Below are 12,244 nucleotides of genomic sequence, written 5' to 3' on the forward strand. Positions count from 1 at the left end.
ATACAGGAGGAATAGTGAAGCCTAGTGAAGTTAAGTTATAAAGATGGTTAAGTGCCAGTGCCAGGAGTTGAACTTAGGTTCTGTGATGCCAACCTCTCCTACAAACCATGTTCCTTCACCATGCTGAAATTGCACATCTTAACTACTAAAAACTATTTAAGGATCCTAAGTAATATAAATTTCACAGAAAAAATCTGTTGTGGACTTGCCTTTGAAAAACACCAAGTTAGGGGGCAGCTAGGTGGCACAGTGAGTAGAGCACCAGCCTTGGAGTTGGGGGACCTAAGTTCAAATCCAGCCTCGGGCACTTGACGCACTCACCAGCTGTGTGACCTTGGCCAACTCACTCAACCCCAATCGCCCTGCCTTCCTCCCTCCAAAAAGAAAGTCGATTACACTATATCATCATCAAGGCCATCTCCTCACAACCCATAATGCTTTGCCTTTCCACGAAAACTTCTTTCTACCTTCACCATCCATCAGCTTCAGGAAAACTCCAACTGTGGCCAAGGCCCCTTGCTGGGGAGTGGCAGGAAGACTAAAGGAGGCAAGACAGCCACGCATCCAACCCTGCCCCTAAAAAGCCACTGGCTCCTATCCAAAACGCCCCAGGCATGTCCCGGCTTCCATGTTTACATACAGGTAGGGGAAATAGAGCCCCGAGGAGAAGGGAGAATCACTTGCTCGGGGGAAGGAGCTCTGAGGGGGCCGGGGGCCCTTGTACTCTCCAGCCTGCCCAGAGCCTGTCTTCCACACAGTAGGTGCTTAGTAAGTACTTGCTGACTGACTGAGCGGGCCCTATTCCTCCGCTTCCACGGACCACACTGGCTGGGGAGAGGAGAGCAGGTCCCGGCCAGCTCGCGACCCTGGCTCACCAGGCCTGCGGTGCCGTTGCGCATGTGCGGGCCGCAGCGGGTGGGGGAAGGGCCGCGAGGCGAGGTGAGGACTGCCACGGGGAGGGGGCCGAGGCCCGGCGCTGCTCCCCGCCACGTGGGTGGCTGGCCGGTTCTGCCCACTATGGACGGACGGAGCCGGGAAGGGGTGGAAAGAAGGGGGAGCCCCAGCGCCCAGGGCCCACTGCCCACCCCTAACCCCCTAGCACACTTAACCGAGCACTGGGGTAGCACAAAAATCTGATTTAGAGAAATTGAATTAGTCCCCTTGTCAGAGTTTGGTCATTAGCAGCTGTGCTCATGTTTGTTCTTTCTCGCTCTTTCTTTCTCTATCTCCCTCCCTCCATATATATATATATATATATATATATATATATATATATATATATATATATATATACACACACACACATGTGTATGTATGCATTTGTTTATATATGTATACGTGTGTGTTTATAAGACACTTAATAAATGCCTTCCCACCCATAGGTCACTTTCTGAAACTCTATGTATATGGTAACACATATGACATATCCCTTAACCAAGTAAAATGCTTTTTGGATGTTCTTTGAGGTTTTCTCTGCTACTTGTGTGGATAAGTGCGGGATATCTGTTAATCAACCCATTAGGGGTGCATCATAATCAGTGGTTTTGCCTGATATCCAACAGATGGATAGATCTCTCCATTTCTGACAGGCAGTTTTTTTTTAATGGAGACCAAGGAGAAGTTTGTATGAAAGAGGCTAGGACAGAGCCCCCTCCCTAGGACCAATTCTCTCCTTTCTTCAACGCATCCCCTTAAGGGCCTCACTCTTGCCTGGAAACATTTGGAAAAGTTTGCCTCTTAAAAGTACTTACATGTGCTGTATATATTATAATTGCCCATGTCTGCATTTTATCTCCCTGTTTCATGGAGCTTGTTTTTGGTTTGGTTTTGTTTTTTTGGTAGAGACAACACTATACCTGAAGTAAGTGGGATAATAATAACTGCTCCCAGAAACCTCAGAGTCTACTGGGGAATATGACTTGTAAACTAGTTAAAATAAGTAAGATATATAAACTTCATATTTCCTCCAATATTTGTCAAAGTTCTAAACAAAGTTCTAAATATTGAACATTGAACACTGAATGAAGTCTCTCCTGGTAGCTACTTTTCCCTTTAGATATCACAAATCACATTTTTAATATTTCTCCATCACACTGATCATGTAGTATTATATATTAAAGTAATTTACTTAGGTGACCTATTAAACTATGAGCTTGCTGAGACTAAATACCTGTTCTATAGATAAGACTGAACTACAGCGTTTTCAAGTCTTAGACTTCCTATCAGACTAAAAGTTTTATAATAGTAACCATCATGTCTTCTCTAAAAATTTTAAGCACTCCCTCACCTGTACCCTACCATAGGGCATAAGACCCTATCTGCACACTATAATATTTCAAGGTTCTGTGATTTTGTCAGTATGAGAAATACCCTCCCTGTGCCTCCTCCCATGCAGGTTACAGTTATTCTGTGTTTTAATCAAAGCTCTTCAAGGATTGCTGTGGCTGAATTTATCACCTTGAAATCAACCTAGTGGTGAGCCTCTCTGAAGTTGTCTAGGCAGCTAGGTGATATAGTGCATAGAATGTCTGATTTGGAAAATATGAGTTCAAATCCTGCCTCAGATTCTAGCTGTGTGGCTCTGGGTCAACTCACTTAATTCCTGCCTCAGTTTTATCATCTGTAGTATCTGGCACATAGTGTGTATATAAAATGTTTTTTGAATTGAATCTCTAAGATCAAAAATTATTCAAAAATCTATGAAACTCCTTATTTCCAATCTTAACACAGCACAAATAGGCCAATGCTCTCCCACAATCCTTTGTTCTGATCTCTTAATGTTGGCATTTTATCTTATTCCGTGCTTACTTTTTATGAGGGCTCTCAGAGAATCTCAGAACTGGAAAGACCCCAGATGCCATCCAGACTAAACCTACTCTAAACAGGACTTTTTTCACATCTCAAGTAAATGGTCATTCACTCTCTACTTGAAGACATCAGTTATGGAAAATCCATTACCTTCTATGTGAAGGTTGTTTTTAGTTCTATTTTAATTTTGAACGTTTCTAACTTTTAGGAAGTTTTTCTTATATAGAGTTTAAAGTTGCAGCTCTGCAACTTCTACCCACTCTTCCTGGTCCTGTGGCCAAGCAGAAATTTAATTCTTTTACCCTACGGTAATCCTTCAACTCTTTAAAGAAAAGTAATCAAATTCTTTGACCCCTTAAGTATTGCCTCTAAACCAGGGGTTCTTAATCTGGGCTTCTAGAATTAATTGGGTTTTTTGTTATCCTATGTATTTTATTTTATGCATGTAAAGCTATTGCCCAGAGAAAGGGTCCATATGTTTCATGAGGCTAACAAAAGGGTCCATTGCACAAAAAGGTGAAGATGCCCTGCTCTAAGAATCCTTGAACTAAGAACTGCTGATCTAACCTAACTATCCCTAGTTCTTGCAACTGACCATGACATGGTAATGGCTTTGAGTACTACTGGCATGCTTGCTGGTCATCTCCCCACTTGTCACTGTCCTTTCTAAAAAGTGGCCTTTGGCTATAAAATTGTGCATACCCTTTAACTGGCAATACCACTGCTATGTCTAAATCCCAAAGATATATTAAAAAAAGGAAAGGGTAAAAGGACCTATATTTATAGCAGCTCTTTTTGTGGTGACTAAGAATTGGAAATCAAAGGGATGCCAATCAACTGGGCAATGGCTAAACAAGCTGTGGTATATGATTGTGATGGGAATTTTATTGTGCTGTAAGAAATGACAAGCAGAATGATTTTAGAAAACATTGAAAACACATACATGAATTGATGCAAAGTAAAGCAAACAGAACCAGAGGAACATTGTACGTAGTAACTAAAATATTATTTGATGAAGAACTGTGAATGACTTAGCTATTCTCAACAATACAACAATCAGATACAATCCCAAAGGACTAATGATGAAGCATACCATCCACTTCCAGAGAAATAACTGCTATTGTTTGAATACAGACTGAGGCATGCTATTTTTCACTTTCATTCTTTTTTTCTTTTATTTGAGTCTTTTTGTACAAAATGATTAATATGGAAATGTTTTGCATGATTGCACATGTATAATCAATATCTCATTGCTTACCATCTCGGGGAGGGGAAGGAGAGGGAGGTAGAGATAGAATTTGGAATTCAAAACTTTTTTTAAAATGTTAAAAAATTTTTCAACGTGTAATTGGGGAAAAGTAAGATATACTGGAAAAAAGTGGCTGTTGGTACTGTATGGAGTACGACCAATTGAGGCTTGAGAGTAGTGGAAGGACACAACAGGACTGTCATCTCACTCATTCTGTACACTCTATTTTTCTTAAGGTCTTACTGAAAAATCCACTTAAATTATTTCACATTAACTACTATCCAGTCATAAATCTCTTATCCCACATTTGAGCAGGCACCATTTTGAAGCCACATTTGATTTAAATAGGATCCATTGTGGTAATCTAACAATAAACATTTTTTGGACCTTAATTCTGTCATCTAACATGCTACCTGACCTTCACAGCAATGTATCAGTACAAGCCACTTACAAGCTTTAATCCAAGTCACTGACAAAAAGTTAAAAGGAACAGGACTAAGGATAGAATTTGGGACCATTGCATTAGTAGTCTCTAAAGGTTGATCCTATTAACAGCTATTATTTAGAAATGGGCATTCTACTAGATCCCAGTTCTATTTAACTCTGCCATTGCTCCACATCAGTTCTATCTTGTCCATTAGATTACTGTAAAAGAAATCTGGGCATCTAGTTGGAACAGAGGATAGAGTGCGGGACCTGGTGTCAAGAAGTCTCACCTACTCACGTTCAAATTTGGCCTCAGACAATTATTAGCTGTGTGTCCCTGGACAAGTTAATTAACCCTGTTTGCCTCAGTTTTCTCATCTATAAAATGAGGGGGAGAAGGAAATGACAAACCAATCCAGTATCTTTGCCAAGAAAACCCAAAATGGGGTCATGAAGAGTCAGACACAATTGAAACAACTAACTAGCAGCAGCAAGAGAAATCTAGGTATCCTATGTCTTTGGCATTCTTCTTATCTAATGGCTTATCAACCTAATGGCACTCTTATCTATTCCTCCAGGAATTCCTCCCAGACATACTTTGGAATAACATTGCAAAATGGAAAGAACATGTACTGGGTTATAGCCTTAGTTCTGACACTCATTCTGTATGACCATAATTTAGGAAAAAATGTCCCCTTTCTAGGTCTCAGTTTCCGCATCTGCACATCTGTAAACTGATGGGGCTGTAATAGATAGTTGACAAAGTTCCTTCCAGCTCTAAGATGAGAGAAGCTTTGTTCTGACATTCTACATAAGTATAACACAAAGTCAAATAAGCTAATTCAAATTAGACTGCATTTAAGAGAGGCTCAGTTTTCAGACCAAGAGTCACAATAGTATAACTATCCCTCATCTCAGTGAGATCACATATAGAATTTTTTTTTTGTTCAGTTCTAGCACTCATATGTTAGGAAAGACAGTGATAAGCACATTCAGAAGAGGCAGACCAGGATTATAAGAGGGTTGGAGACTGTGGCCTCATAGGCTTAGTTGAAGGAACTGGAGATGTTTGGCCTGGGGATATGTCTTCTAATATCTGAAGAGTTTGTCACTATGGGAAAGGGATTATGTTTGTATGCTTGTTTCATGGAGTCCAAGGGGGCAGAACAAGGAACAGCGGGGAGAATTAAGGTTAGACTAGGCACAATAAAAGGACACAATACTTCTATTAATGTAGTTTAGAAACAATGAGTGTAAGCACCCAAGAAACACATTTCATTTTAATGTAATGGGAAGGGTGTACTTCCTAAATTATTAGAATGGGCTGTCTTGAGAAACAGTGGGCATTCTTGAAGTAGGATATTGATATCATTAAGTCAAGGATATTAAAGACTAGATTCCTTTTGAGGTTATAGGTTAAGCTAACTGATTTTTGAGATCCTAGTCAACTCCCAAGACCCTGATTCTGGGCAGGCTCCATCTAGCTCTAAAGTTGTACATTCTAGTATTCTTTTTTCCATTCCTTTCCAGCCTCAACATTCTATGATATCATGTTTCCCTCCCCACATAGTAATGTCTCAATCAAAACAAAAGCAAGAAATTTTGATTAATTAATTTTCAAACAACAAAGCAATTCTTATCATATAGTGCAATATTCAACTGGGATTGTGGCCATTACCAGTTAAGACTCTATTGTAGAATTATGAAGGATGATACTCAGAGACCTCCATCCTTGGTTATGACTTTAAGAACAAAGAGCAGATACAGATGGAGCACCAATTAATCCATTCAAATCTCCCCTCCTCATCCCCCACTCAATTTTGATATGAACACCCCCTTTTTGGCTCACCTGTTTCCTGATCACAGAGCTGCTCACAGGCATCAGTGGTCCTCTGCCCACACAAGTCTCTTATCCAGGGAGATGTGGCATTAATCTGGTAATAAAGGGAAAGCTTGGCTGGGTTTAACCAGTCGGAGATGTCCAGGTAGCTCCCCTCACTCACCACAAAGCTGCTACCTGTGAGTAGACAGAAAGATACTTTAATTTTTCCAGTAGTGATACAGACACATTAGAAAGAAACCTACAGCTTCATGCTGAGGACAGAAAATATGTACGTGAAGACTATACTCCTTATAGAATTACATGATATAGATTGGTTTCTCTTACTACTTTCTAGGACAATTTATCTATTTTATGCACAGGTAGACATGCCCATTTATCCATAATATGTGTGGGTCCCTGTGATATGTCCTTGGATAAGTCTCTCGAACTCTTTAGCACTCACCTTTGTAATCTGTAAAGGGACAGGATTGAACCAAATGTTTCTAAGTATTATGAACTTATGATTAAGACTCTTATTCCTGGAATTAGGAAAAAAGTGGAGTTTAAATTTCTATTCTGCTGCTTATTAGCCATATGGTTTTAGACAAATCGACTAACTTTTCAGAGCCTCAATTTCCACATCTGTGATATGGGGATAATGACATTTATAGTGTTTATATGACAGGGCTATTATGAAGACTCAATGAAATAATGTATTTAAAGCACTAAAACTTAGCCTAGCACCTAGCACATAGTAGGTCCTTAATAAATGCCTATTTACTTACTGACTTTGAAACTATAAGGTGTTGTATAAATCTAAATTATTTTTATTATAAAATAACAAACAGAAACACTTGAGGCAGTTTGCAGATTACTGTATAATGCAAAATAAGGCATTTAGTGAGAAATCAAAACAGAGAACACTTATAATGCTAGTGGTTTCATCCTTTTTTGTTTCATGGATCCTTTTGGCAGTGTGGTGAAGCCTATGGACCCCTTCTGAAAATAATCACGTTGTCTACATCCATAACTGAAGGAAATGCTAGATTTCTTTTAGAGGTTAGTGAAAATAAAGATAATTTTTCACCCATCCAAGTCCATGGATTACCCTGAAATATCTTCATGAATGCCTCAGAAGTCCATGGACCACAGTTTAAGAACCCTTAATCTGAAGGATAGAGAAGTGATGGTTGCAGGCATTGAAGGTCAGCCAATTAACTACTCCAGTTCAGCACTGAAGATGTCTCTAAGTTTCCTGGCATCCAAGGTAAAAAGCTAAACCCATTTACTTACAGTTTTCATTTTCTGACCAGAGAAATGCATTTAGTAATAGTTCGATAAATGTTCTTTACATAAATGAATAAATGGCAAGGACTCAATGATAGGCAATGGGATCACCTTGGGAACTAAATCCTATCTCACAAAAGAATGAGATTCATCTTTCCCTATGCTTCAGAATCCCCCATGTTTTCCTTGGACCTTCCTTTCATCCATTTGGCTCTGCACCAAATGTGTCTTTCTGTTGTCTCCTCAAATCTCTCTCTCCAGAGGGCAATGATTCTGAGATGAATCCTGCCCAAATCTCTGCTTTAAAACTGTGATGTTTCTTTATTTTTAAAATGTATTTTTCTCTCCCGCTGGCTTGTGGGAATATGCATCATCTAATTAGCCAAATAGATTTTCAGTTCAGCCCAATCATTTCCTTATCTAACATCTGAAACCCGGCATTGCTCAGGGGACTGCACAGACGCTGAGGTCCTCATTAACTCTGATCTTCAATTACATTGATTATAAGACTGCTTCTGTAATTGTGCAGCATACATCAAGGGTGAGTGGAGGAACCTTTGCCATTCTTTGGTGTTTTTTATGAAGCCAAAGGCACATAGACCACCAAAGAAACGGAGAAGTACAGATGGGAGCTAAAAATACCAAGGCAGAAGGTCTCACCAGACTAAATTTCCTAGAGAACCAGATAACAATAGGTACTTCTATATTATATCCATGCCAGGTAAAGAGAGATTTCAAAAGGGAGCTTTTGGTTTCAGAAATGAGTTTGAACTTGAAGGAGAATATTGCATGGTAGAGTTATTTTCATAAATGAAGCTAAGAAATTCGTGCCTAATTCTTGTACTTCCTCATGAAGTAAAGGAATGAAAGATGGATGCTTCCCATTCTACTATTCCTTAATTATTTAGTTCCCATATATCAGAGGTTTGAGGCTGAAATCTGGGAGAAAAATGACTCCCATTATGTCATTAAGATATCAAAAGCCATCTTACTTCCCCCTGCCCCACACACATGAAGTAGCCAAAATAATGAGACATTCAGGAACAAAAGGATCCTGGTGGATCCCCAATTCAATTCAATTCACATTTATTCATCATTTATTACATGCAAGGCATTCTGCTAAGTGTAAGATAAGCAAAACTCATTGCCCACCCTCAAAGAGCTTATTTTTTTTGCTAAACCAGCAGTCAAATAAAAAGTAATAATCAAAGAATGTTAGAGAAAGAAGGGACTTTAGAAATAGTCTATTCAAATATGAAAGGATGCAGAGTGAAAAGTATCAGAGGAACAATTTATACAATAACAGCAACTTTGTAAATAGAAAGACTTTGAAAGACTTAAGAACTCTGATCAATCCATGACCAAACACGACTCCAGAAAAATGAGGAGGAAGCATACTACTCAGCTCCTGATGGAGAGGGTGTAGACATAGCCTGCAGAAGAAGACATACATTTTTGGACATGATTAATGTGGGACTTTGTTTTGCATGACTATGCATATTAGTTACAAAGGTTTAGCTTTTCTTTTTCTCTTCCCAAATAGGGGGTGGAGGGTGTGTTGGTAAGCAAAATGGGCTCTTAGCACTCAGTTCAACCAAGTGCCCTTGAAGAATTAGGCTTTTGTTTTCTTTGATTAATTCAATGTATTTCATTAAGTCTTACTAGGTGCTAAGCCCCAGGCCCAAATCCCTATTAGGTGCTAAGCGTATTTGGGTGTGAAGCTCTCAGGGTACTAAGGGGAGGGGCTAACTCAAGAGCCAATCATAGGAGCCTAAGTTCTGGTCATTCAGATGATGTTTGATGATGTCTGAAATGGTATAAGAAGAGAAGACAGGGCCATTTGCGCAGAGCTCTCACTCTTGGTGGCACTGATGCGGAGACTCTGGGCAGCTGTAGCTAAGAAGCCCTCCAGCTCGTAAACCCAGATGTTGGGACTTTGTTAAACTGTGGTAGCTATGTATTGGGATTTAATCAGACAAGGTCTGTCTGTCGATGTTTGTAATTTGTTTGTATTTGTTCCAAAGTTCAGGGTGCTGGCTTTTTCCCCTGAACTAAGCGAATGGTATTTGTTTGCTGAATTAAAATAAGCTTGTTAACCCCTTAACATTGCTTTCCTTAGTAAAGCAGATGAAAAGAACCTGGGCTTTTGCAGCGTGCTGGTAGCATTCTTGTTGTTGGGCTTGTGTTGGTCTTTCATCCCCACAACAGCTGCTAGCCGGATTGTTGAAACAGAGGGATGGGACGAAGAGATGATAAATGCTTAATAGGTGGGGGTGAGGCTTAAAAAGGAGAAATCATCCAGCACAATTCTTTGATTTTAAAGAGATTACATTACTTGCCAACTATCAAAAAATAGTGAGTAGGAGAGTCATGTCTAGGCAGATCTAGTGTCTAGAGGTTTTCTGACTCTCAGCCCATGACCAATGGTAGTCTGATAACTTAGATGAATCTCTGATCTCCATGGGTATCTGCTTCCATATGTGTAAATCACAGCCCATCCATTTCTTCTCAGGCTGCATGAATCAGGTCCATACCTTGTAAATACTCCACGAAGGATCTATTCAACTATTGGAGATCTTGTCTTAGGTATTTTAAAATTGTAATGATGTTGTCATAATACTAGGCTTTGCCCATAAGAATGACCTACCTTTATCTTTTGCTAGTCATCCTTGTTCTCAGTGGTGACTTTTGAACAAGTTAGTGACTACAAGTCATCTTTAATTTTATGCTTTAGGCTACTACATCCATTCATCAACATTTAGATCACTTGCAATTTTTGATTTTCCAGAAATCATGGTACTCTTTAATTCATAGCCATGTAACATCATAAGAAGATTCTTGGTAGCAAAAATAGGGTTTTTCCTTCCCTCAACTGGTGAAGTGGCTAAAGAAAATGTAGTACATGAATGTAATGAAATATTACTGTCCTATAATAAATTACAAATATGATAAAAGCAGAGAAATATGGAAAGATTTACATGAATTGGAGAGTGACATAAGCAGAAAGTGATAGACGCAATGAAACTATAGCAATGTAAATGGAAGGAAATACAAGTACAAGACAACTGAAAGTGAATATTTAAAAATTACAAAAAACCAAGATTGGCCCTAAAGAAAAGATATGAGGAAACACTTTTGCCCCAACTCCCACTTTTGCAGATGTTTGGGGGACCGCAAGTATGGAAAATTGCATATATATTCAAATTTTTGTTGTTATCAACAGGCTTTGCTGATTGTTTTTTTCTCTTCCTCTTTTTCTTTCTTTTAAAAAATATTCCTTGTTATATGGAATGGCTGTCTGGGAGGTGGTAGGAGGAGGAACGGGGAGAATATTTAGGTGATGTAAAACAAAAGATACCAGAATTTTTTTAAATAGACTTTCATGTCATGAAATAGCTTGTGATCCTTGAAAATACTTCCTAATTATGCCATCAAGCTTGTTCCCTTCCTCTTATTATTCTGTCCCCAGACCACTGTCCATATTCAGTACCCACCTGAGATATATCTATATCTATATTTACCTAAACCTATTTTTTAGTTTTCACCCATTGTCCCTGGTTCTGTCTTCTGGGGCCAAAGAGAATAAGGGAAGTCCTCCCTCCAAAAAAATAGCCTTTCAAGTACTTTAAGACAAATATCTTATGTCTCAACTCTTATATTCTACATGTTAAATATTCCCAGTTTCTCATATGATATGACTCGAGGCCCTTTACCTCCCTGGTTGCCTTCCTTCTTGGTACTCTATAGCTTTTCAACATCCTTTTAAAGCAATGGTGCCCTGAACTGAACACCTCATTCCAGATGTGGTCAACAAAGAAGGAGTATAATGGAATTATTACTTTTCTATTACTAGAAGCTATGCCCCTTTTTAGGGACCCCAAGTTTGGATGAGCTTTTCTGGTTACCACATCACATTGCTAACTCCTATTTAGTTGCAGTCTACTAAAACTACCAGAAATTTTTTAGACCAACTGCTTTCTATTCGTGCTTGCCCCATCTTACAATTATGAACTAAAATTTTAATGTTTAAATAATCTTATACTTATCCCTATAGAATTTCATCTTGGTAGATTTAACCCAGTGCTCTAGACCAGGTTCGGGGAACCTGCCTCAAGGCTACATGTGGCCTTCTAGTACCTTGGGTGTGGCCTTTTGACTGAGCCCAAGTTTTACAGAACAAATTAAGGGGATTTGTTCTGTGAAGCTTGGATTCAGTCATAGGGCTGCACCTGAGGACCTAGAGAACCGTATGTGGCCTCGAGGCCACAGGTTCTCTGCCTCTGCAGTCTGTCAGGATCCTTTAAGTTCTTGATACTGTTATACAATGTATTAATAATACCTCTTGATTTTGGGTCATCTGTGAATTTGGTGACCATATCTTCTATGCTTTTATCCAAGTCTTTAATAAAAATGTTAATCAACACAGGGCTCAGGACAGATTTCTGGGATACTCCCTTAGAGACCTCCTGCCACACAGACATTAAACCTTTAATATCTATTCTTTGACCATCCAACCAATTCTGAATGCATCCGATTGTATATCCATTTAATATCATCTCCACACAAAGGATATAGGAAGTTTTATCGAAAGCTCTGTTAAAATCCAGGCAACCTATATCTATAACAGTAATTTACTTTATTATTTTAGCAAT

General features: G+C 39.1%; 1 protein-coding gene across 1 annotated transcript in view; it reads right to left on the minus strand.

The window, feature by feature from the left end:
- The window catches only part of ASTN2 (astrotactin 2), a 1,142,502-nt gene that overhangs the window by 695,106 nt on the left and 435,152 nt on the right, over positions 1-12,244 (minus strand). Inside the window, exon 7 of the mRNA XM_036751653.1 lies at positions 6,333-6,500. Within this exon, the coding sequence (XP_036607548.1) occupies positions 6,333-6,500 (168 nt within the window). The remainder of the gene's footprint in view (positions 1-6,332; positions 6,501-12,244) is intronic.

This window comes from Trichosurus vulpecula, chromosome 3, assembly GCF_011100635.1.
Source record: "Trichosurus vulpecula isolate mTriVul1 chromosome 3, mTriVul1.pri, whole genome shotgun sequence".
Taxonomy (NCBI): domain Eukaryota; kingdom Metazoa; phylum Chordata; class Mammalia; order Diprotodontia; family Phalangeridae; genus Trichosurus; species Trichosurus vulpecula.